The 26606-nt window shown below is 40.3% G+C and overlaps 3 protein-coding genes across 6 annotated transcripts in view; all 3 read right to left on the bottom strand.

The window, feature by feature from the left end:
• The window catches only part of LOC139969336 (guanine nucleotide exchange factor for Rab-3A-like), a 39514-nt gene extending 37659 nt beyond the window's left edge, over positions 1-1855 (bottom strand). The window contains exon 1 of the mRNA XM_071974225.1: positions 1712-1855. The gene's annotated coding sequence lies outside the window, so the exon portion shown is untranslated. The remainder of the gene's footprint in view (positions 1-1711) is intronic.
• Positions 1856-6905: 5050 nt separating this feature from the next.
• LOC139969240 (uncharacterized) lies at positions 6906-20137 on the bottom strand. Of its 4 annotated transcripts, none has more exons than XM_071974166.1 (20): positions 18472-18741; positions 15732-16043; positions 15319-15329; positions 14841-15008; positions 14591-14656; positions 14178-14258; positions 13713-13982; positions 13495-13619; positions 13149-13278; positions 12482-12620; positions 12130-12229; positions 11538-11767; positions 11072-11143; positions 10690-10871; positions 10049-10324; positions 9387-9461; positions 9013-9087; positions 8729-8758; positions 7999-8277; positions 6906-7639 (listed from the first exon to the last, which is right to left on the bottom strand). In XM_071974166.1, the coding sequence occupies exons 2-11, from the start codon at positions 15922-15924 to the stop codon at positions 12213-12215; spliced, it is 1200 nt and encodes a 399-aa protein (XP_071830267.1). In that variant the 5' UTR covers positions 15925-16043; positions 18472-18741; the 3' UTR covers positions 6906-7639; positions 7999-8277; positions 8729-8758; positions 9013-9087; positions 9387-9461; positions 10049-10324; positions 10690-10871; positions 11072-11143; positions 11538-11767; positions 12130-12212. The 4 variants fall into 4 exon arrangements, with proteins under 4 accessions (XP_071830267.1, XP_071830273.1, XP_071830261.1 ...); XM_071974172.1 differs by having other exon boundaries at positions 6915-7639; positions 9387-9789; positions 11072-11125; XM_071974160.1 differs by having other exon boundaries at positions 6923-7639; positions 9387-9789.
• A 1858-nt stretch (positions 20138-21995) lies between these two features.
• Positions 21996-24360, bottom strand: LOC139965460 (E3 ubiquitin-protein ligase TRIM33-like). Its single transcript, XM_071967868.1, has one exon. The coding sequence runs from the start codon at positions 24301-24303 to the stop codon at positions 23164-23166; it is 1140 nt and encodes a 379-aa protein (XP_071823969.1). The 5' UTR covers positions 24304-24360; the 3' UTR covers positions 21996-23163.
• Between the last annotated feature and the right edge of the window lie 2246 nt (positions 24361-26606).

Here is a 26606-nt window from a genome sequence, read left to right as displayed (position 1 = left end):
CTGTATCTTTCACCACATTATTGATCAGAACTAATGGCTAGACGCGGCCAAACTGACACTGTGCAAATATGGAGTGCATGGGAAACATAACATTCAAATATTGACTATATTAAAACTTTGTCTAAGCTTTGTACATGAGATAAGTGCATTTTGTGAAGGCAGATTCATGAAGGAAAAGGTCTACTCAATTGTGCAAGCTTGTAGCAAACACTATCCCTTTGTGTTATTGTATATAGATTCCTTACATCCCTGTTCCTTCACAACATTCAGTATTTTATCTTTTGTTCGAAACTACAGGTAGCACATCAATTTGGTGTGAAAATCAGAACATACTCATCAACTTCATCCGTCAATCTTTGTTGATAAATTACATTTTATTTCATTCCAGAAATTATCAGCATTCAGTTTGATGAATTGCTAATGCGTGGTAGACCTATAGTCACCAAAATATTGTTAAATGTTAAAGGCATTGAAGACTCGCCCCAAACCGTGTGCGGCCATCTGAAAAGGTTAACTTTCTGTTGCTTGCAAGTGACGTTTTGTTTGTGTCGCTACAAAATGCAGACAGTGATGAAACGTGACACCTTGTTATCTTTAGCTGGACCTGAGAGGTCCATCGCTGTATCGTTTATACACTGTGCTGTGGGTATTGACCGCAGCTGTATGAATACTGTCTAACACTTCTGTTACACCTCATTTGAAACTAGGTCAGATAACCGGCATTAGACGTTTCTTTTTGTGCGAGTCTTCACACCCTTTAAATGCCGATAACTTGCTATATATTATTTACACAATACAATATTTGAAAGATTTGTGAACATCTGTGAAATAGTGAACGCTTTTGAAATCCCTTCTCTGCAAAATAAACATCACTTAACCTTCACTTCATGGAAATTTCAAGTTAGAAACTTTGGATTACGCCCTGAGATTGTCAAAATGTTCTGGTATACAGTATTAAGTAGGATAAAGTTGGAGGTGCCTATGGTCACACGATTGAATATGTTAAGGTGGCATACTGGCTGTGCTACTGTAACATACAGAACCTTGACAGGACCATACAGAAATAATTGAACAAGAACAACAAAACTTAGGTGACAGCAATTATAAGAAACACAAGTATTAAATAATGATATGAAGCATATAGGCCTAGTCCCAAACAGGCAATATTACTAATTAATGGGAATAGCTTTTATGTAGCTAGGGCCTAACTTCCTTGTCATTTAGCCTTTGAAGAAGATCCTGCTTGGATCGAAACGTCAGGCCAACTAACTTTTACACAGGCCTAACTTCCCTATAAAGCAAGTTACAAACTTTGGACTTGATCCATTGTACTATTGTAGCCTAGTGTAGGCTAGCTACCTAGGCTTCTGAGTCTGAGAGGTATGCAGTATTGGGCTGCAGTTTGCAAATCAGACTGCATTACAATTGTGGCTCAGTTTTCAATGTTTTTGTTAACATTTTTCTATTCATTCTTCAATTTACTTCACAATATTGAACCAATTTAATGAAGTTTAATTCTACTTCAAGTGAAACGATTTGATCAAGTCCAGAGCAACTCCCCTAAGACCTACGTCTGGTGTTGTACAGCTGTCTGTTAGATGCTGAAATGGGTACCTAGCGTACCGACTGGTACCAGGACAGCAGAAAGCTCGAAAGAGAAAACCAAAACCATTAAAAATCTCATGGAATGAAGAAATGAAACAACACTTACAATTTTCAAGATTAACACAAGCAAACGGACGGCAAACAGCTGGCCTGCGTACCAATAATATATGTAGTTACAGTTGTTCCGAGGTTCCTCGAATCTGACACTTACCGACACTGCCAATTCTATTTACGTTCGACCAGAGTTCGATCGTAGTTACAGCTGATGAATAAGTGATGGCGTGCTTACGAAATAGTACTCTGAGCGGTATACGACTCTGATAGTACCATAGTGTTTTTTCTAGTTCCTACAAATGGTGGCGTGCTTACGAAATAGTACATCAGCGTTCCTTTATAGTTCCCATAAAGCAGGGGTTCCCTAACTGGGGTGCATGAACTCCAGGGGGTGCGTGAGTCCATCCCAGGGGATTCGTGAGACGTCTCTGAAAGTCAAAATTAGAGTATTTTTTTTAAAACTTAAATCTGATATATCATATAATTTAGTAATGTACAACAGTCGTACCAATATTGACAAACTGTATACAATAACAGAACTTCTGAATGGAACATATATCGCCCTCCTGAAACTTATTTATAAAAGCAAATATATTAAATAAAAGAATATCACAACGCAATTTAGTATCAACATCTACAGGACCAAAAAAGAATAAAGAACTCAACCTTAAAGTATTATTTTTAAGTGTACTAGTGGTACGCCGTGCGATGTTGGGCCCAAAATTTGAAAGTACATGTATTAAATATCAGTTCGCAAATGTTTTGGTAAGGTATAGTAAAAATCCAGTTGAGTTCTGTGTTTATATTTTGCGTGTGTCTTACTCTCTATATAGGTCTCCGTACCAGAACAGAGATAACTGATCAATGCTAGTCCAGTTTTGGCCACTTATTTCCTATATGATCGACATAGCCCGCTTACATACAGTTATTCCAGATATGCAGATATAGATTTATCTGGCCATATATAGTGCCAGATATAACTGGATTTTCTTTATATCAACCAGATAAAGTTGTATCTGGCCCAGATACGGGATTTCGGTAAGGGAATTAACACATCATACAAGCGGGGGCTGATGATTATAGGATGAAAAAGCTTGCTTGACAAGGTTCCTGTGGGCAAGCTCAATGCATATAAAAATACAATTTCTTTTAATTGAACAAACTGATAGGTGTGGAAGACGGGCACATATGTTGGAAGCTTAGCATCAATACAGATGTAAGCGGGGGCTGGAGGTTGCCGTGAACATACAATGCATATTCTGTGACACAAATTGACCAGCCAACAATTGTGGAACTTTTGGCTCTGTGGCCTGGGGCGTAGGGAAGGGTTTTTTGTTGGGGGGGGGTGTGGAGAATTTGACTTGCCGACGGATCTGGAAGTGGTGACTGAAATGGGGGAGGGGTCTAAGGGTAGGGGGTGTCCCCCTCCCCTTTGGAAAATTTTTAGTTTTGAAACGTCCTTAGATGCAACCTGGTGCATATTTTAAGTCAAATTTGATTTGCCGAGGGATCTGGAAGTGGTGACTGAAATGGGGGAGGGGTCTAAGGGTAGGGGGTCTACCCCTCCCCTTTGGAAAATTTTAGTTTTGAAACGTCCTTAGATGCAATCTGGTGCATATTTTAAGTCAAATTTGGCACGGAAGAAGCTCCCGTTCTCCATTCAGCTTTCCTTCTTTCTTCCCCTTCCGCTCTCTTCACCTTTTCTCCTTTTGCCGACAGACCCAAAATTTGCCGACAGCGACCAAATTATTGGGGGGGTGTGACACCCCCCACACCCCCCCCCCGCTCGCTACGCCCCTGTCTGTGGCCAACAATTGTGGAACTTTTGGCTCTGTGGCCAACAATTGTGGAACTTCGCTTTTAGGTGGGAAATGTATAGCGGGTGCGGCAGAATCCTTTTCGTATTGAATTGACACGTCGATTTCATACACCATTATCACTGACTGGAAGGACCACTTGAAGGGTATAGCCTACCGAGGGGCGGTAGATTAGTCGTTGCCTGATCTCTTACGTGTTTTTATTTTGTTCTTTTTAATCCCAACATGATTGAAAGCCATTCCCGACCCCTCCCTTTGCAAAAAAAGAAAAGAAAAAAGAAGCACCAAACCCTGCAATCAAAGTAATGTGGGGGAGCGGGGGCTCATTAGGAACCCGGTGGCTGGAGTGCTTGTGAGCTAAACAGCACAATCACCGGGAGGGGGTGTATGCGCTTCTCTATCCCTAAAGCAAATCCTGTAGGGGTGGATTTCCACCTGCCCCTTCTCATTACACTTATGAAGAAGGAAAGTGCTCGTCTTATTTACATCATAGGCCTATACTCCAAGCTTACGTGTAGTTGAGTATAGATCCCCCTTATCGTTTGATGATACACCAAAAGGTATAAAACATGTCCCAATTTTGCAGGATCAGTATACACACACTCATACGAAGAACACATCATACAAGCGGGGGCTGATGATGGTAGGATGAAAAAGCTTGCTTGGCAAGGCGCTTTTGGACTAGCTAAATTAATATAAATGTACATTTTATTTTAATTGGACAAACTGATAGGTGTGGAAGACGGGCACATATTTTGGAAGCTTAGTATCAATACGAATATAAGCGGTGGCTGGGGGTTGCCATGCACATACAATGCATATTCTGTGATACAAATTGACCAGCCAACAATTGTGGAACTTTTGGTCCTGTGGTCGACAATTGTGGAACTTTGGACACTCTTTTAGGCGGGAAATGTCGAGAGGGTGCGGCAGAATTCTTTTCGTATTGAATTTACACGTGGGTTTCATTCACCCTTATCATTGACTAGAAGACCATTACAAGAGTAGCGGTTATTGATGGCGTTGTTATATTAGTTCTCCCAAATATGAATAACATAATTAACTTAACCTTCTCCTGAGAACGCAGCAAATAATGAGGGAGTGGGTTGGTGGTGGGGAAGGTGGGGGTGGAGAGGGATTGTAGGGCCCAGGCAGCTAGATAAGGGTGCCCCTCCCAACCCACTGATGCTAGATTTAAACCAGTGATCCAACCAACCACCCAGGAAAAAATGTACCTCAAATTTACCGCGGTAACATACCACACTTTTACCCCGGTAAAACCGGGGTAAAAACGCGGTAAATTTGTTGTACATTACCGCGGTGTTTTGGCCCTATGGACGCGGTAAACCGCGGTTTACCGCAGTAAATTACCACAAATTTACCATGGTTTTACCTCACTTTTACCCCAATTTTACCGCAATTTACCACGGTGTTACCATACTTTTACCGCGCTTTTACTACACTTTTACTACGCTTTTACCCCAAATTTACCACAGTTTTACCGTTCTTTTACCCCAATTTTACCATATATTTACCACGCTTTTACCACAGTTTACCGTTCTTTTACCCCAATTTTACCGTAGATTTACCACACTTTTACCGTAGTTTTACCTCAATTTACCATACTTTTACCACGCTTTTACCCCAATTTTACCGTAGATTTACTACGCTTTTACCTTAGTTTTACCTCAATTTACCATGATTTTACACTAATTGTAGGACAGTTTTACCTAACATTGAGCATGATTTTGTCCTAACTTCAATCAGCATGTATACCATATATTTCTTTGAATTTCACCCATCAGTGTACTGTTTCATAATTTGGCTATATGCCTTTACCCTTATTGTAATGGTTGTAAGCCTGACATGTAAGTCCTCAGTTGTAGAATGCAACAGTTTTTAATTCATCAAATCCATGGAGGTTTCACACATGAGAAAGCTTTGTTGAATTTCAATTACCCTAGATGGTATGATTCCTGACTCTCTTCTTTTGACTTAATTGGTAGTCCAGATTGGACTTTTCATCTCTTATTGTCCTCAAAGAATTGTTTTAAATAGAAAGAGTACTCTGATCATAGATACATAGACTTGTCAAGTCATTTAATGGACCTGACAGAGAATACCCAAATCTGAGGACACTGATTGGTCAATTTTTGTGTGCCACAGTGTTGAGGCACAGAAGCTATGCCTTATGTGTGCTAGTTTATATAGTTCTTTTTTCATTTTAAAGGCTTTTATGTTCTCCCTAATAATGAAAAAAGAATTAATTGTTGTCTCTTCTCAAATATATCAGGGATTCCATGAAGGAATTCTCTATGTATCTATCCTCTGCTTGTTATTTTTTAGGAAAAGAGATGCATACTATAACATATAGGAATAGCAGTTTGTCTCTCTTCTTTATTCAACTAATATCCACAGGTAATTAATATTGCCAACATTAAGATATGAATAGAACAAAAGGTTTGTCATATCAGTATTGCAAAAAAATGGGACAAAATCATGGAAAATTGCTGTAAATGTACCATCATGTTTCATAGTGTGACCCATATATGTTCTACTGTGGTAAAATCATGGTACAAATATGGTAAATTTACCATAGTATAATTGCACCATATAGTTTTACCCTATTTTTACTGTGGTTAATCATGGCACAATTGTAGGAATTTCACATATGTAGTTTATGTACCATATAAACTTACCCTACTTTTACTACAGTAATATCATGGTAAAACTATGGTAAATTTACCGTAGTAAATGTACCACGCTGTTACCCTACTTTTACCGCGGTAATACCATGGTAAAACTGTGGTTAATTTACCGTAGTAAATGTACCGCACTTTTACCCTACTTATACCGTGGTAATATCATGGTAAAACTGCGGTAAATTTACCGCGGTAAATGTACCACACTTTTACCCTACTTTTACCGCGGTAATACCATGGTAAAACTGTGGTAAATTTACCGTAGTAAATGTACCACACTTTTACCGCGGTAAAACCATGGTAAAACTGCGGTAAAATTACCGCGGTAAATGTACCCCACTTTTACCCGACTTTTACCGCGGTAATACCATGGTAAAACTGTGGTAAATTTACCGTAGTAACTGTACCACACTTTTACCGCGGTAAAACCATGGTAAAACTGCGGTAAATTTACCGCAGTAAATGTACCGCACTTTTACCATACTTTTACCGCGGTATTACCATGGTAAAACTGCGGTAAATGTACCACGGTTGATTTTACCACAATTTTACCACACATTTACCCTATTTACCACACATTTACCATAGTTTACCGCGGTAAAATTAGGGTACATTTTTTGCTGGGCAACCAACCAAGGGGATATGGGTAATAGGGTGAGGGTGGGTAAGGCAAAGAGAACATATTGGGGCCCAAGTCGACTAATCTAGCTGCTGACAAAATATGGCGCCATCTTGCTCAGAGAGACCTATTAGTGCTCACAAAGTAGTGAATGAATAGACTATGAAATACCAATAACAAGACAAACTCAATCTTTTGGATGGTAAATATTATATTACATAAAAAAAGCTAATAAAAATAAAAAGCTAGAAATGTTTATAAGGTTAATGTTAATGAAACAACTCCAGTATGAAAGTTGCTTAATTTAAATATACATCATAAATAGTTATTAATATATCATAAGTTATTTAATTATCTTCACCACAGCATGATAAAAAATTATTATTATGTAATAACAGTGTGAACAGCATGAACATTACACCAACAAATAAACCATGTAGAATCAGATTCACAACCCTCTGCCCTGCCCACCCCCTGTGGTGGAGAGAGTGAATTTCTCAATTATAATATTTAACAATGTACTAATAGTGTGAACAGCATAATCATCACACCAATGAATAAACCACATAGAACCAGACAGGTTCTAATTGAACAGTTTTAAAATTCACAACCCTCTGCCCCTGCCCACCCCCTGTGGTGGAGAGAGTGAATTTCTTAATATTAATATTTAACAATATACTTATAGCATAATCATCACACCCATATATAAACCATGTAGAATCAGATAACAATCCCCCGCCCTCGCGGTGGAGATTGAAATATGCAAGCCCCCACTAACCCCTCTCCTCCAAAAGGAAGAGGACTTCCAATCCGATCCTTGGTGCCTCAGTTGATGTTGAGTCCTGCAAAAACAAAATGCAAGAAAATGTTATGGAGTTAGAGGGCCATGATACTACTTCATTGTGGATGTATTGGAAGACAGAGTAGGCAATGCAAACCTTAAGCAGCACCATACATTTCAAAGGGCGGGGGTGGGGAGTACAACAGTTCATTAAGAATGCAATGCAAACCTTAAGCAGCACCATACATTTCAAAGGGAGGGGATGGGGAGTACAACAGTTCATTAAGAATACATGGGGGCATCTGTAAGCAAAACAAACATTAGATTGCCACACCGACACTCATCCTTGTAGTTGAGTGATAGCTTGAAACGGTAATAATAAATTGTTATTGTTGTGCAAAGGAACATTCGCTAACCTACCTATTTAGGATCGCCATGGAAGTTCTTGTCCTCTTCCTTTTCGAGGAGCTTCCTCAGCTTGTCATAAAGCTGCTGCACCGTCCATCCGGCCAGGTGTGCATTCTCCCGATGCATCTTTCTAACTACATCTTTTTTCGTGATCTTTTGATTCGATCTTTTTACAGTTTCTCGATAGAGATGTAGCAGCATAGACACATCGGAGTCCTGAAATAACGCCCTGACTCGAGTGGGCGGTGCAGCAACTGGAGGTGCATCCTCGACATCAGGGGTGTAAGTGGGCTGAAAAGAAAAAAATACAGATTAAATTAGTATATTAATCCTTGTAGCTTCAAATCAGAGGTAGCATTATGATATTGGGATTTAAATATCATTATTAAGCAAGGGTTAGCAATGAGACTAAAGATGAATTTGAAAGGGAAGCTAAGGAACTTGACAGAGCTAACAAAGTACACCCATTCAGCAACGAGCCCGAGGTGAAATAACGTCTCCAAAGACTACGTGCAATGTGAGAAATAGGGCCAATGCATCCAGATCGAGAACTACTCGACACTCGAATTGGTTTGTCTATAGGGTTTTTGTATTCACGGTGCGGTTAAACAAATTTCAGTCATTGTCAATCCTAGCTCTAACTTATATCTCAATTTATTACAGTGAATTTGCTTTTGACTCCTATTTTGATATGTCATATCTTTTTATACTGATGTACATATACTTGAAACTTTTTACTTACCAGTCTCCTCAGGGGCGTTGGCGGAACAAACTAGAAAATAAATAGAAACGTAAAAAGAGTCGTTAAGAATGTGGCTTTCTAAGAAAGGATACATTCAGTATGTACATATATCATTTAAGTGTATGTTAAACATACTTTGTCAGTGTGCACTTTTTTTTATATTTCGGTCGTGGCAATGACACGTGACAGGACCATTAATGGATTAATGTAACATAATTGACCTCTTAAGGCTTTGGTTGTGTCAGTCCTGTCAATCTCAGGGGGTTATGAAGATAAAAAATTACCTCTGGCAGTTCGTCTTCATCTGAAGACATCTGCCGCTTGGGAGGAGTTCCTGGGTGAGAGGCTGAAGGAGTCGGCTGTAATCAAGGAAAACCAACAACGAGTCAGAGATTATAACGCCAATATTTACATGTCAATCTGTTGAGTCGAACTACAAGTATCGAAGATTCAGTGGCGCAAGACCCCTTTCAGCAAGTGTAAAATGCTCGGCAAGTTTTATCGTAGTGGCGTGCCTGCATGAATTTCAAGGGCAAGATTATTCCACATAAAAGCAATAGGGTTGAACTTTTGATCTCGTCTGGCTTAACAAAAACAATCTCGATCAACGTAATACACGGCATTGTGTAAAATAGGATCAGAAATATGACAAACCTACCCGCGGAAGTCCAGAGGGGCCGGCAACATCTGAAAATTCGGCAGCTGGGGTGGCTCGTTGTTACTGAGTGCGTGTCTGTGTAAGAGAAAAGGAAGTTCAATATTGAGACGCCCATCATTTTTTTCATTCCATTTGCTATCATGCTAAGACTCCATTTCAAATAAAAAGAACTCTTTTGATAAATGAATTTCTTAAGACTGTGACAACATGGCCAAAACAGAGCTTGCGCTCATCAGGAAACTGTCATTCTTGTCCCATCGAGGAGACCGGCGACGATGGAACCTGCTATGCAGGCCTGTTCGCCGGCCAGCCTCTCGTTGTAGTACCTCCCCTGAGTGTACTCAGTATGCGACATAGCCTGTGCGACCCTGGACCGTCCAGCGGCTGTCTCCGATTGAACGGCCTGTAATTAAAAAGTTTGAATCCAATATCAGTTTCCAGTTAATAGGGTAACACAAACTAAAATTGTGGAACTTTTGGCTCTGTGACCAGCAATTGCGGAACTAATGTTGACCCTCTGGAAAGGCAAAAATGAACAAAGACTTTAGGCAGGTAACATACAGTATTGGAGGGCACAATCCTTCCCCCATTGAATTTACTTGTTGTTCTATTTATTCTTGGGTCGGTATAATTCAATTATGTTATGGACTTTGAAATCTTACCAAGGTCGCGGCTGTCTTCCTGAGGTTCAGGGGAGAAAAGTTCTCAACACCCAGCGACAACCCAACTGCCACCATCAGCGCCTTCAGCCTCCGCACCCGGTTCCCATTGTTTGAGAGGAAGAAAGGGGTGTCCCTTTCCTCCGCCTCGGTTGCCACTCAACCCCTCAAAAGATGGGGCCGAACCACATTAAAATAGACCAACATTAAGTTATATGTTGTCTGGTCTATCGTAATGTGGGTCGGTCCATGCGACTTCAGGGTCTTATGGTCTGAAATCTTTGAAGGCAAATAAAATATTCAAATGTGAAAATGGAGCAATGGTACTATCAAAGGCTACACTAAAAGTGCTATAAAATGAGCAATTAAAATATCGGTAATCAAATGCATTGTACAGTGCGATCACAGTAGGTCAGTAACAACAGGTAAAAGTCAAAACGTGTAATCTTGGCCGATAAATTCCATCCCGCCACCATACCATCCTTTAACCTACGGGATGTCGGAGTGAGCGGATTTATTTATGTCGAACTGCAACGACAGAATATATCTAAGATGTGAGCTAAATATTGTCCATATTATGGTGTCCTACAGTGGAAGACGAGATAATTCAGTTCCATGAAAACACAAAGCATGTTTGTTCTTACTTTTATCGTCCACCTCACCGACCCATCCTGCAGACAGAACCGCTCGACCCGCGTGAATTCCCCAGCGGTGAGGTTCAGTACCACACCGCTGCGGTGTCCAGTACTGATGAGTATCAGTGCCATGAGCAGGTCTCGAAACCTGTTCATGGCCACGGAGGACCGCAGAATGGAGTCTGTATTCTCTGTAAAGAAAAATATGAATGGAAAATGTGATCATTTGCATGACATACCCAGTAGCGACCAACCCACATTTGTTGCTCTTCCTCCCCTCCCAACCCCCAAGACCGCTCCCCCACCCACCAGTACTCATACTCCTTTTAAACTATGTGTATCTACTCTCTTATCTTAAAGGATCTTAAAATATGGTTTAAACTAAGCTCACCCGCCATGGCAATTCCTTCTTTCGTTGCAAGCCTTTTCAATTTCCCAATTTCTTCTGATGACAGAATGGAATCTGCAAAACAAACAAGAAAAGTTCTATATCAGATCCATACAGACTTGTGAACCTTTGCATGAAAATCCCAGTCCCATACACAAAAGTGGTGGGTCAGGGGGTTGAATCAGGATTTGCCCCACTCAGAGAGGCTGGAGGGGGAACAGCTTTTCCTAAGGAGCATGCAAAAGGGGTTTTCCAAAATTTAATTCATCAAGATTATTCAAGGTATACATCCACTTATTTGTTAAAAATATGTAATGTTTTGCAAAAATTCTTAACCCCCCTAAGATTTCACCTGCCACCAACAGAAGAGAAGGTGGGGGGTGCAGAAAATTTGAGATTGACTGAACGGTCTGCCCAACATGACATATCGAGCCTCGTTCCCAAAGTAAGAGATATGAAGGGAACTTACCTTTGATCTGGCTTGCAATTTTCCTGCCATGGCGATCTATCTCCGGGCGCAAGGCTACCTGAAACTGCTCTGCCGCCAGGTCCGTCCACTTTGCGGCCTTGGGCTTTACGCCGGCGGACCTGGACACTTCCTCGTTTAGTCTGAGGAAGTGACAGAACAGTTTCATCGACAGAAGGTAGCTAGAAATTGTCTTAGGTGCCTTCTTGTCTTCCCGGAGAAGATTTGCAGTCCTGAGTTAGAAAAAAATATGAAAAGATACGTATGCGTAAGAGAAGAACGAATCGATACTTTGGAATGGTGTTAGAGCAATTGGTCGAATACATTTCTATTAATTATACTGAAATTAACAAATTATGTTTTCACACTTCTTCGTGACAGTGAACTGGCCTTTACAACGACAGTGAGGTGATATATATCTGGATTTGCTGTGAATGTTTCCAACTTTCATCCCTTCTTGAGTTTTTATATTGATGTTTGGACGGCATAGGTGAGCCACTATATAACATATTACTGACAATTTGAGAAAATCTAGTGTCGTATTCGAATTTTCGACTCAAACTGTGGCCATAATTAAACCGGATAAGTCACCTACCTCTGTACTGACAGCGGGTCGACCAGACCGGCAATGGAATTAACCTCCAGTCTCTGGAGCAGTATCTCCACTTGCCGGCGGTGCTAGCTCAGGAACCTGTCTGTGTAACAAGAAAAGTTAACTCATAATTAGAATAGGAGGGCCTGTAAACAAGACATTCGTATGAAGATATATTTATTGCTGTCAAAATCTTTTGTAAAAAGAAATAATGCTTGCTGTATGGACATATCCACCTTTAAGAGCGCAGCTCATCAGTATCTCACAATAACATTAATATGTGATACTTTCGCATTGTGTGAATACCTGCATGGTAGGATGGATAACAAAGAATATCGTAGCATGTAGTTTATACCTAAAACCGCCTTGTCATCCAACTTCTTTGGAATTTTTGAGTGGGCCGAAGGCTTTGCTTTCTCGGGGGAAGGGGGGTCAGTTTCCGGCACGGTAGCCCTGGCTGCCGCCAGCCAAAGCATATATTCTTGGCTGGATTTCTGAGAAAAAGAAAAACAGGAAAGCATGTATTACAAAGTCATGTATAACAACACTTAATAATGCTCACCCGACTTGCTAATGCTTGGAACCTTTGACCCTGTGGCCAGCAATTGTGGAACTTCTGGCATGTGGCCGACAATTGTGGAACTTGCGACCTTCATGAATGGCAAAAAACAGACAAAAATGTTTGGCGGGAAACGATGAGATGATGGGCAGGATCCTTTCCCTCTTGAATTTACACATGGTTTCATTCCCCCTATCATGGACTGGAAGCCTGTTGAAGGGGAGTAGGTTAGTCTTCCCCATTTCAGTTGTAATGTATTCAAGACCCCTCCCGAGAAAGTATGGTGAGTCCGATGCTGTTTTAGACCGTGGAGCCTACTAATTCAAAGATGAAGTGGTACCAACCTTTCTGTTTGTTTTGGTATCTCATTTGCATATTACAGAATTTTAAAGACAATTAGTGAAGTCACTAATACGAAATAACGTTTGCAAAAAGCAGATGGATTGGAATAGTGGACACTTACTTCGAAACCATGGCACCTCCTGAGGTGCTGGTCGATCCTCAGGAGTGCCGTTGACGGGCAGCCAGGGACCTGACAATCACGGAGGGTCCTCCCTTCTGCCCCCTTTCCCTTCCCACTCCTTTGGACTTTTCTGTTGAAAGTAAAAATGCACTCACTTAAATAGTGTGTCTATCGATTTATGATTTGTGAAGAAGCCAGACCGATGCACATACATATCCAGTTATTCATTTGCAGTGTTACAATTACTTTTCACGTCTCCTACATCAGCTGATATTTGTTCAAATACTACACCTCGACATAAGCAAGGATAAAATTTGAACCAACTTGTGTCGATAAAAAGACTTACTGGGTGCGGGCTTGGTTCAGGAGTCGGTTGTCCCTGTTCATGGCCACGTTGTGGCTGTCCTTCAGGTGCGTCGCCAGCCGGACGAACATGCCCTCACAAAGAGGACATTGCCTTGGTTTCCGTTTCTGTGTTTAAAATGAAAGAGGTAGAAGAGAAATGTTTATTCAGGTCACAGGAAATCAAAGTAGCATAAAGGTAAATGAATGAATTATATTTACCGGTTCCCCAAGGCGAGGACGTTTCGCCCGGCTAGCTAGTCCTGTCCCCTCGTCATCCCCATCCCTGTCTACGTCCGGTCCTTTGTCATCCCCATCCCTGTCCTCTCCTCCTGTCCCCTCGTCATCCCCATCCCTGTCCTCTCCTCCTGTCCCCTCGTCATCCCCATCCCTGTCCTCTCCTCCTGTCCATTCGTCATCGCCATCCCTGTCTTGTTCCATCGCCGCATCGTCCCGGTCATTTCTCTCTTCCTTCACTTCCAGCTCATCAACCTGAGGAATATAAATGTGCAAAGAATATATATATATAAATGATATTTTTATTAGCCAGATATTTGGTTATTCTGAACGTATTGGCATGGAATGTGAGAATCAGCCAAGATTCTGACATAGCTGTTTTTGACCCCTCCACCCTACCAACTGAAATGGCCCATACCCTTATGAGTAAGGCAAATGTGTGCTAAGTACCGATTCGTGGTCGCTGAAAAGAGGCCTGGAAGTGTCGGACTCTGCGGCCTCCGTCCCCAGACTCTTCAGTATGTCCATCGCCTGGAAGGGGAACAATGTGGAATAGCTAACAATTTTGAAATCTATTTAGATTATGAAGACAAATTTGAGTGATAACGACAGTTTTTAATAGCTACGTCTTACGTCTTATGACACACACACACATTTATATATGTATATATAAATATATATATATATATATGTAGGTTTATATATATAGATATATATAAATATATATATATATTTAAATAAACTTATAAAATATATAAATAAATATTTAAAAAAATTAAAAAAATATATAAATATATATATATACCTAAATATATATAAAGCAATACAATTGAAGAAAAATATCACTCTTTCATTTTACTTACTCTGTCATTTTCTATATCTTCTATCGTCCGGTCCTCAAACGGTCTCTCACCGACGACACAGCCTGTCTGTGAATGATACCATTCATGGATGAGATTAGGAAGCTTGTCAGTCCGAATGGCCCCCTCCCCCAATCAAGAAACTGACTATGCACCTGAACTATGTATAACATATCATTTTACATTAACTTTTGTTTTCAGATTTAAATACAAATGATGCCTGACTCGGCTAAAGTTAAAAAAGGGCACTCACTGGTAAGTCCGTGTCATCTTCTATGATGGTGAGACCGTCTGAGACCTCTGTCTTTGGTTCCTCCTCCGAGTCCTCAACTTCGTCTTCGTCATTGTCATCATCATCGTCTTCGTCTTCGTCATCGTCTTCGTCTTCGTAGGACGTTTGAGAGCTGTCGCTCCCTCTTTCCTGTAACAGAATAAAATTTCATTCCATTAACTGAAAGAAAAATAGCATTTTTTTCTAAAACAAGAAAGGGAAGAATAAAGGTACGTAATGTGTGATAAAATATTCATCGAGATGTTGTATAATGTTAAGACAAAGGAACAACAAAACCGAATTTATCCAACAGAATAAATCCTGCGGCAGGATGAATATCAGAATTTCTAGACAGTTATAATCTGTATAATGTTTTTTTCCAAATCTGCTTTTATTTTGTGAATTCCTTAGTTTTCTTCCCACACTGGCTGGCCCGTTACCACCAAATCTTGTAACTTACCCTGCGTCTTTCTGTGGAAAAGAAGAGAAAGAAAAATAAGGTTAACATTTTCTGGTCTATCATATGCTGAGTCAAAACAATGTAAGTTTCACCTTCATCGAAAGATAATCCCCTGAGGTTATTGATATCCGACAAAACTTTGAATATCTGGATGGTTAAAGGGAGGGATGTATGCCCTGAATTGGCCGGTTAGATGTGCTCTACCCCTGACCCCATCATAGGAACATGGCCAACACAAAGACACTTTGCCCGTTTTAACTGAACATTTTACATCTTCTTCACCCTCCCTCCCCAACCTACAATTGACCCTCCCTTCTTGCCCCCTCCCCCCTCCCAAAAAAAAATCAATCAATCAATAACTAGCATCTTTCAGCTACAGAAGGTAAGTCAATGTAAAGTGATATCTCACATACCGATAAACTGACCCATCAGCCGTGCTCCCACGAAGGTGATGATGTCGGCCTTGGCCCGGTAGTGCAGGAGCTGCGACGACCACAGACGGCCCTCTGCCGTCGTCAGCGACAGCCACAGCCGCACTCCCTCGTCGATAAGGGCAGTGGACCGCCTGCTCCCATATCTGGCCAAGGCCGAGTCCACCATCTCCATGTGGAAGGCGGAGAAGCCCCCTGCTCCACGGGGGAAGCCAGCCGACTGGACCCTCTCCACCTCCTCCAGTACAGTCTTCTCCAATGCACCAGAGGTCCATTGTTCCTTAATGAATGATACTAAGAAAAATAAAACACCATGGATAAAGAGGATACATTGATTTAGTTTATAACTATACAAATAGTGAAAATAACATCAAATTCACACTGAACCATCTGAAAACAAAGCAGAGGGTGTTAGACTTGGGAAAGCTGACCAAAATTCTCAACTTTACCTCTAAAGATGCACACAACCACGGCCAATCAATATGATAAGAATAATGATTATCACATGTTTTCAGCTAACTTAGTGATCACGTATGACAGTACAATACATAAATTACAGTATTAAGATTAAAATATTAAAGTCATAACAAAAACATGACCGAATGAATGTCACTTGGATTGTCTTTGGATTTAAAAGGGTTACCCTCTACAACTTGCTCTATACTGGGGGGGGGGGGGGTAAATGAATGATTTGTGGTGGGCAAGTAGGGTTGAAATCTACCATATTGAAGGATTTCAATATCACACTACATGTTAACAATATGGGTTGAGTAATATTCCCTTCTGTAAAATAAGCACATTATAAGTGGTTTCTCATAATTTAAAGCTTACATTTTAAAGGTTTAAAGTTTACATTTAAAGTTCAATTGCACGTAGTACCATTCTCAGCCATGACTAATGATGAGTTACTCAATACCCATAATCTCTGTTCAGATCACATGTCAGTTGCTAAAATTTCTAGGTGGTACATTCAAAAAGTGGTGGGATGGGGGGGGGGCGGAGCCAGGGCGCAGTGCTAAAATGTTCCAATGTGTATTTGGTAAAATATTCTTCTTTTATTTAATCATGTTGTTAATCATGTTCAAACGTCACACCAGTAAAGGAACTCACTGTTGACTTCCAGTTTTTATTGATGTCAAGGGATCTGTCTCTTTTGCTTCAGAATCTGGCATAAAGTTCAATTGACCAATTTGTACATCAAATTAAAACAAAGTATGAGATTTTGATTATGCTTACATTCAACAGGTTAGCAATGCAACTGAAGAAAACTGTTATATACTCTTTCATTTTACTTTGTCTTCATCTGCTCCCGCAGTCTCAACCCGGCCCAGTCTTAATGGTTAAGTAAAAAGTTTAGCTGAATCTGGCGCTTAAAGGCATTGAAGACTCGGCCCAAACCGTGTGCGGCCATCTGAAAAAGTTAACTTTCTGTTGCTTGCAAGTGACGTTTTGTTCGTGTCGCTATGAAACGTGATACCTTGTAATCTTTAGCTGGACCTGAGATGTCCATTGCTGTATTGTTTATACACTGTGCTGTGCGTATTGACCGCAGCTGTATATGTATACTGACTCAGTGTACACTAGTGTCTAATTACCGAGGGTAGCAAGCTGTGTGTGTACTTTCTGGGATCGATGGTGGTGTCTAACACTTCTGTTAAACCTCAATCGAAACTAGGTCAGATTACCGGACGTTTCTTTTTGCGCGAGTCTTCACACCCTTTAAAGGTTCTGTACAGTGAGCTACGTGTATTGGCTTGCCATGCTCATGTTAATTTGCCCCTCATTGGCCGGCCTGCGCGGAAAGCGATCATCTTTTACATTACCAAATAGACATATTTCTCAAAAAACTTCACATGAGAGTTCTCTGGCATCAGGCTTACTTGTCTGGGATTGTTTAATAAATATGATGAAATCGTTGAAGTTTGACCCGAAAACTAACTGCAACTCAACGTCAAAAGGTTAACTTATAATGCGGCAATGTTTGCAAGTCTTTGAGAGAGTGTTACATGTCCACACAAAGAATTAGGGCTTAATTTGACTGGATTTTGCATAAATTTCACACATGTGGTAAAGTAAAGAATTACTACAGAGAAGTCTTTTTTGAAGAGATCTAGCAGACTACCTCTAATTCTACAAAAATCATATCCTCAATTGTATGTCCAGGTCCTTGAACAGAACTGCATTCGATACATTTTATTTTTAATACATTTTGTTAATATTTAATACATTTTTAATCAATTTGATGAATTCACAAGTATGTTTATTGACAAACACTACACTGTTTGTTCACATTTAGCACCTAGGTTAGGCCAAACAGTTCCACTTCCAGGATAGAACTGCATAGCCACTATAGCACAAATGCTAGTCTCGTAGGCTTTAGGCCTAGTAATTTATATCGTTTTGTTGTAGTGTTGTATTTTCCCTTAATAGGTATTATTAAATTGTTGATTAAGGCCTAACTATTTGTATAGGTTGCGTTTTGTTGTAGGCAGTACAATAGTATAACATAAAGTTGTGACCACTAGGCCTACAGGCTTCTATATAGGGGAAGGGACATAACCCTACTGTTGTATTTTGCTGAAGGGGTACACTATATAGTTTACATACACTAACTACGCCTATTGTAGCTCATACTAGAGGGCAATGGTCTTCCAGGAAAACAACAGTAAAAAGAAATTTAGTGTCCATCTCACACTGACCAAAGACTTAAAGTTTAACTCACATGAAACTGGGTCCAAAAATGTCCTGCCAACTACGCCATCATGGAGTGGAGTTGTAGGTAGGGCGTGGCAGGTTAGCTGTAACTGAAACTCTTAACTTGAATATAAGAGAAAAATATACAACTTGACAGGAAGGAGGTCTGTGTGCAACTGAATATATTTACAGTCACTCTCTTGAGGCTGCATGCTACAGTATGTCCCTATTATTACATAATAGTAGTGAGCACCTGGAAATTAGGGAATGCACTCAGGCAAGCATCATTACAATAATACACTTATACAAGTAGTCACAGTATTATAGGTACCTCTAGGCTCTAGTAGTAGTACCGTACTACAGTGTCTTGCTTTTTCTTCTTTTTTTTTGTTGGTAGCTATGCCTATATTTCCTACAAGTCTTATTACATCCATGCATGGGCGGCGATCATGGGGGGGGGACGGGGGGACATGTCCCCCCCAATATTTTAGGTGGGGGATATAGTATCTAATATCCCCCCAATATTTGGTGGCATCGTTTTTTTTTAGCATATGTTTTGTAATTTTTTTTATATTGCTAGTAATTTCAAAATAGAAAATGCTTAGATGTAACTTACAAGGCCTGGGAAGTGCCATTTCCAGCGATCTGGGAGGCATTTTCGGCGAAAATTTTCTTTTGCGCTTCGCGCCAACTTATGCATGGTGGCGCTACGCTTAGAAAGTCGGGGTACATTGCAAGCTTTGCCCCTCCCTTGGCAAATTCCTCACAGGGGGCCTGTCAAACCGTGTCACAATTTGTAACTATATATGACCGAAAGTAGTTTTTACTTTTTTTTCGAAATGAATAGCTCTAGACGCACCGCATCCGTAATGAAATTTGGTTTGCCTCTTGTGTATGAGTGTAAGTACGTACAATCATATATATGATCCACATCGATTTGGGTCCACTGGGTTTCCATTTGGCCGGTTTCCTACAAGATTTCTAACCGCAGGTGCGTAGCCAAGGGAGGGGGATGATGGGTGGAGACCGCCCTCCCCCTCGAGCATATTTTTTGGGGTATTTTCTATGATATCGAAGTTTTATAGTTGCCGTTATAAGAGGTTTTAACACCAATAATTTAACTATGTCTGAATTTTCGAAAATTCCTTGACCAACATTCTTCATCATACTCTACTCGTGCAATTTTGACCGGTCTGTTAGGGGTTGAGGGGGTTTTTCTATATTGGTTGTCCATAGATGAAATTTTGTGCAACATTATGGGTATGTTTTGAAATGAATTTATTATTCAAATTCTGAACAAATAATGGGCTTCAAACCTTGAAAAGTGGGGCTGACGGGTATTGTGGGGAGTAGTTACCTACAAAAGCAATGATCCACAGGAGATGCAATGAGGTCGAACATGATGTGTGACTGGTGACAATCTTGAAAAAAGGTTATGAATGAAAAAAAAAAACTATTAGGAAAAACTTGGTTCTCATGCAAAAGTGTACATCTGGTTGGTCATTTTCAAGCCCGAGAAGTGCCATTTCCGGTGATCTGGGGGGCTATCAAAACCAGAAATTTTCTTGTACGCTGCGCGCCAACCAATGGTGGCGCTCCGCTTAGATAGTAATTCCCCTGCATCCAAGCAAATGTCCCCCCAATATTTGAAACAGATCGCCGCCCCTGCATCCATGATCCATATCAATTTATGATGAAACCATCGTGCCAGAGGATAAGTTGGTACGTCTATAATTAGTCAGCTAACCTCTTTTTTTTTTCGACGAAACCACCTCTGCGTAACTTCTTCGTAGCATCAGATCAGTACGAACTTTGCTCAACACACTAGTTTTTGCCGACTTTGCAATCTATAGTTGCTCAGCGCTTGTGCACGGTCAATGTCACATTACTGCGAAACTGAGGCTTTCAACATATTCTGCAGAAAGGCGGTGTTTCTTAACCTTATAAGGTTAACCAAGGGTAGTAGTATAACCTTATAAGGTTAACCAAGGGTAGTAGTATAACCAGGGAGCTGCTACTCTGCTCCCTTGTATAACTGTGGTTAAACTGTGAGGGTACACGTACGGTATGGCAGTACAGTTTTAATTGAAAAGATGTACGTAAGGCAAATATGGGAAATTTTGAAGTGGGGGTATGGGGGGGGGGGGCATCATGGATCGGCCCAATTGGTTCAAAATATACTTCTATCATTTTTTGAGGAAAAAAAGTGACGTATTAATGACAAATGGCTAAATCCCCTAGCGCCCTCCCCTCCCTCGTCCCCGCAGTCATTGGTAGAAGTTTAATGTCACCATCTTCTCAAAGTGGCGTTGAAACCTTGTTACATCATTTTGGACTTCTCTGGCCGATTCATATATTGTGTACTTTGTTTTTTATGTCTTTCCCCAGGATTTGTTGTATAGTAAACCTCTACTTCGTTTCTTCGGAAGCTCTCCGACCATTTTACCAGGGATGGTTTTGGTCTGTATGAATTGCTAATTAATCTCAGGCTGCAGTGTGAATAAGAAATCTTGTTTGTTCCATTGTTGTATGATCTTTGATGTTTTTGTCTTATATCCCTTCTTGGTTGATCTGGTACGTGTCTCAAGTTCACTTTCTATATCAGATTCTGGAAAACCTATTGCGGCCACATCCATAGACGTAGGAGACGGGAGGCTGGGGTGCTGCAGCCCCCCCCCCCTCCCAATCAAAGATTTTTGTGAAAATTCTGGCAATATGCTGAGAATTTTTCGGGCACCTACTGAAAGAAAAATAAATTGCAATGTGTTTTGCAATGGTTAAACTTATTTTATTATTATCAATATTATTGCAACGACTTCCCGAGAAATGATAACCAATATGGAATGGCAGTAAAAAGGCAAATGATTGTATTTAATTGACATGCGATGTAACTGATACATGCCTACTGTATATTTCATACACAATTAAGATGTTGCCGAACGCGCGCAGAGCGCGCGAAAAACTGTGGTTATATTTTTCGGGCAAGTCGTTACAGCCCCCCCCCCCCAAATCAAATTGGGCTCCTACGCCTATGGCCACATCTCACTGTAATTCATCGTCGTCGTCATCATCGTAATCATCATCATCGGTATCATCATCATCATCATCATCATCGTCATCGTCATCGTCATCGTCATCGTCATCGTCATCGTCATCGTCATCGTCATCATCATCATCATCATCATCATCATCATCATCATCATCATCTTTTTCATCATCTTTTTCATCATCTTTATCATCAGATTCATCAATATCATCATCATCTTCACCATCTGTATGTACTTCCTCCTCTGAAGTGATGGATATTTCGTCTATAGACTGTCCACAATTGTGTCGGTAACTTTTAGAGTAGCCATGTACGTAGCTGCATACATGCCTATGCACACAGGTGTGTAATGAACGTTGTATAGTACAAAACGTTGCTACTGCATGGAAAGAGCGATATCATTGTGAATCTTCGGTATTATATCTTTGCTTCCGTTGTTGAAGTTTTCAGTCATATTTAGCACTTTTCGAGATTCAGTGCAAACTTCAGGTTTGGATGTAGTAACGTTGGGGAAATAACCAGGGGCCTTTTACGAAAATTAACTGTCGCCTAGTTAGATTGTTAAGAATGGCTTTATGTACGACTTGTAGGTGTACCACGTTGAGTAGAAGAAGCCTGTTGTCTTTGGTACAGATCAATTGGTATGCTGATATAAGAAAAGTTTCCATCTCGGTCGATCATCAGCTGCCAATGTGAATAATGATTGTCATATTTCAATGTGTTTTGCTGTATTACTTAGAATGAGGTATGTTGTTCATCGTGGCTATACCCTACAGCCTAATATATCACATTCATATAAGAATATTCATGTAGCCTCAACGAAACCACACTGCAGTTTTGGTGTCTGGTTTTGTTACTGTTAATCATCCAAAATGTGGAAGCTAGAGGCTTCTGGTTTAATTCCTACATGGTGACATTCGACATTTGATCCGACGCAACGTGATATAAGTTATTGTGAGAGGTCTAGCGCCCTCCCTATTCCCGTCCCTCCTTCACCACATGAGATAAAGATATTAATAGTACGGTGGTGCGTTGCTAAGGAAGATTTTGTCTGCTCTAACAGACTGACCCCATCATCAGTATATAAAGTATTCTACGTTCAGCGGCGGGTATTTTCGATTATGGTGGTCAGGGTCGGGCGAATTCCCCTTTCCAACCCCACCCTTACTCTCACCTACCCTCGATATCTGGAACTGACAATTTGCTTTTTCTTTAATTGGACTATTTTATTTTTACTTGAACATGCATCATAAACTGTAAACAAGCAATAGTATACCCATCGAGGCTCAGGTTTAATATAAGATAACCAGTATCTAAACTATCACGTGACAATGCCTTCCGGTCACAGTGGTCACCGCCATGAACATGATAATAACACGCATGGTAAATTACTCTAAGGGTCAACATTATGTTTCAAAAACAACAACAGCAAAGTGACAGAACTGAAATATCATAAACGAAAATAAAAAATTTGATAAGAATGCATGAGACCATATCCATGCGAGAAACCATTCAAATAAGTTGGGAGTTAATCCTTTAATTACTACGGTAAGTTGTAATTTTTTAACATTTCAAAGTGGTTGCTCTTATATTACGCATAACTAACATATTCAATCGCCTTAACCAAACTGTCTCTCAATGTGTAGGCCCTAAATAATCATATACTTTAGCATGTTAGTAACGATCGTCAAGCTTCAACTTCCAGTTTTTGATTGCTTTGCCTGACGAGGCTCGGATTCCGCAGTCCATTGTACCTATCATGTTACGTTTCGTGATTGCGGACCCTTCCTTACCAGCCCCGTCACCGTTATTGTTGCGTGTGGTAATGATATTGAATCTGGTCACATTTTTACGTTCAACCGGCGGCCGCTCCAAACTCTTCTCCTCTTCGGAAGACTTCTTGAAGGCATCAAGTATGTATTTCTCCATCTCAATCATACCCCATCGGTTATTTGCTTCCAGCATCATTTGCGTCACCGTTTGAGTGTTCTTCGTCGCATCCATCCAGTTTGCAACTTCATCCTTGCTCTTCACGAAGCTAACACACTCTTTCCTTCCGATCTCATCCAACTGGTGCTTCAATGCATCTCGGTCGGATTTCAGTTTTTGGCTTAATTTGTTGTACTGCTCCTCAACTTCCCTTTTAGCATCTTTGACGTGTTTGTCAACATTTTCTGTAGCTGCGGTGACTTTGACATTAATCTGGCGGACCGACTTGGCTTCATCCTCGCTGCCTCTCAGGGCTGCCTCCAACGTCCCCTTGACAATGTCAAACCTCTTCTCAGCTTCAATGCACTCGTGACCACGGTGATCGATGATCGTACAATCTCGACAAACAAGCTTACTACACGATGTACAGAAAAACCGCAGTTTCTCCTTCACGTGATCAGGACACCGCGGTATTTGTGTAGCGAGTATTTCCGTCATGAATTTGGCATCGGCAAGTTTGTCAATCGGGATTACGGTGTGATCTCCGGTATCCGGTATTTGGTCATGAACCTTTTTGCACGTTGAACAGATATGAAACTTGCAATCTAGGCATAGTTGAATACCTTCGCTACCTTGGCAGAAATGACAAATTCTTAAAGAAGATGACGCACTTGGCGAGTCCGCCATGTTTAACCTCTCCATGAGGCTCACCAACAGAAAATTCCTCGGTAGATCTTTAACGCCATTTTCTGGTAGAGTTGTCGGTTTCCGACATGTTGGACACGAAAACGGTTGATTTTGCAGACCACTGTTGCGCTTTTCCAAGCATTTCAAACAGAAACTATGTATGCATGGTAACATCCGGGGATTTTTGTAGCCGTCCATACATATCGAGCATTGGAGGAAGTTATCATTTAGGTCCTTCACTTGCTTACTGTCCGCCATCTCTGAATAACAAAAGGGAAAAAATCAGTTAATGTATCAAAAGCGGCTACGAGTATTTTTTAATTCTGTCTGTCTTGTATAGCTAAATGAAGAACTTTAAACACAATGTTGTGTAAAGAATCTATTCAAAGAGAGTGGGGCCGGGGGGGGGGGTGGCTGGACGGTGACTAGGTTAAGTGCATATGGATTATTATAAGTGAAATGGTGCAATATAACTCCACATATTTTACACAGGGCATTGCTTTACTTGGTTGGAGTGAAAATTGTTCAGATTATTCTTTATACACAATCAGCTGCTATGACTGTAATATGTCTATGATACTTATGCAATGAAGACAAAACGACAACGCAATTATATATAAACACTATTTCCCCCCTATTTTGCTTAACGCAAACGGCGTCCAGTCTGTTGTAAAAACTATATAGAAAAGTGCAAATGAACAAATATCGTTTTCCCCCCTATATTGTGTGACGGTGTTAAAGACTTACCGTGTATATTCTTTGTATTATCTTAATATCTGCCTTTGCTGATGTCCAAGTTTGGTATAGGCTACGTTAGCTATAGGTGGGTGTTACAAAGTGAAACATCCGTTATACCTGATGCAAATATTAGCCAATTTAGTCCAACCTTTGTGCGTCAATATTAGACAAAAGTTTTGGGCCATGCATATGAGAGTGTAATATAATAAATGCGGCTTATCGCGTTCTAGTATCTTTCGCATATAGTTTCGATTATTTGTGAGTCCAGGCGACGTGACCGAAATACAGACACACTATACACGACCTTTGTGCTAGGACCTATACCATCTGTAGAGTATCAAATGATAACCAAATCTTATCTAGTTTAATATTTTCAATCTTTCCCTTTACAAATAGTTAGGCTGCAGGTAGTTGATTGTTAGCGTAATTCATCAGTATGGAAGCGATAAGGTGCCGTCAAAGTGTTAAACACTTTTCAATACATGGTAACAATTTTCAACAAGTTATTAATTGCTCGGTTTTATAATTTGCAACAAAATGACAATTCCTTATAGATCAAATAAGTGAGAAGTTCAACATGTTGCTGCAAAGCCTACTTTTATGGAATTAATCATCTTGCTATGTTTAACACTTAATCATAAAATCACGGTCAGTCAAGCATTTTAACTCCCTGTATAACTGATAGCATTTTGAGTTACAAGTAAGAAATATGTTTTGACAACTTTACCAGGCTACTCAGCTTACCGTTAGTATTTGGCCTACTGGTAGATGCCTTTCATTCCACTTTCCTCTTCAAAACTTGTTTTTGTCAAATTCTACCCGAATCCCAACCCTCTACCCCCCCCCCCCCCCTACTCCTAATCTAAATATTGTGAATATTTCATATCCCATTTCGAGTCCCGTATCAGACCAATATTATCTTAAAACATTAAGTATCATCTCGAAGATAAAAGTTCAGTATGGTCTAATTCAAACTTTTGTTTTTCGCAAATTCCCCCGTTTTATCTCAAACGTTTGATACAACTTAGTTTACGTCCATATCATGTACCCTTTTGGAAGCAATTAACATCATTTCACTATATATAAGATGTACTGTAGGACATGGTGCCATTTATGATGTGGTGTAATTTCAGCTACGTAAATTAATTTTCAAGGGAAAAAAATATATTTTGGAATGAAATTCAGTTTCCTCAGAGGTTTAGATTAATTTATTTTATCCTCCAACAAACGTCCAGCCGTATGGAACATTGCGTTCCATACGGCCACACCAGTTTACGTTGATGTTATGTCCTATTTAGTATTTGTTAGTCTGCTGCCAGTGTCCTCGTAAAACGACTTGTGTACGGAAGCGTAGAAGAGACATATCGCATTCGCGTTTTGATGAAATGCAACAATTCGTCAAAATTACAAAACTCTGTCAAAATTAGGGATGCACCGGATCCAAATTTTTGGATCCGGCCGGAACCGGATTTTGCCGGATAGTACATGAAATCCGGCCGGAACCGGATTTTTTCATTACACAAAAGAAAATCATTAATAAGAAGTAGAAGTATGAAACAAGGAGCAAATCTTAGGTGAGGTATACGCATATTATAAAGAAGGTGAAATTAAGACCCCATTTATCAGATTAAATATGACTTGAAGTGGTGTAATCTACATTCTTTAATAAAATAACTACAATATAATTGTTGACAAGCTTGATACAGTATGTAAATTTGTTTGCTGGAAAAATACTGCATACTACCTATGAAGTTTGGTTATAA

Source organism: Apostichopus japonicus, chromosome 1 (genome assembly GCF_037975245.1).
Source record: "Apostichopus japonicus isolate 1M-3 chromosome 1, ASM3797524v1, whole genome shotgun sequence".
Classification (NCBI taxonomy): Eukaryota; Metazoa; Echinodermata; class Holothuroidea; order Aspidochirotida; family Stichopodidae; genus Apostichopus; species Apostichopus japonicus.
The sequence above is the reverse complement of the archived record's forward strand: the minus strand, read 5'-3'. Positions and strand labels throughout refer to the sequence as shown.

Excerpts from the sequence above, each read along its gene's own strand:
- LOC139969240 (XM_071974150.1), bottom strand. The coding sequence starts at position 15,924 with ATGGAGATGGTGGACTCGGCCTTGGCCAGATATGGGAGCAGGCGGTCC. Across the intron at positions 14,259-14,590 it reads AAGATATAGAAAATGACAGA|GCGATGGACATACTGAAGAG; the intron begins GTAAGTAAAATG and ends TTCCCCTTCCAG. Across the intron at positions 13,983-14,177 it reads TTTTCAGCGACCACGAATCG|GTTGATGAGCTGGAAGTGAA; the intron begins GTACTTAGCACA and ends TATATTCCTCAG.
- LOC139965460 (XM_071967868.1), bottom strand. The coding sequence starts at position 24,303 with ATGGACGGCTACAAAAATCCCCGGATGTTACCATGCATACATAGTTTC.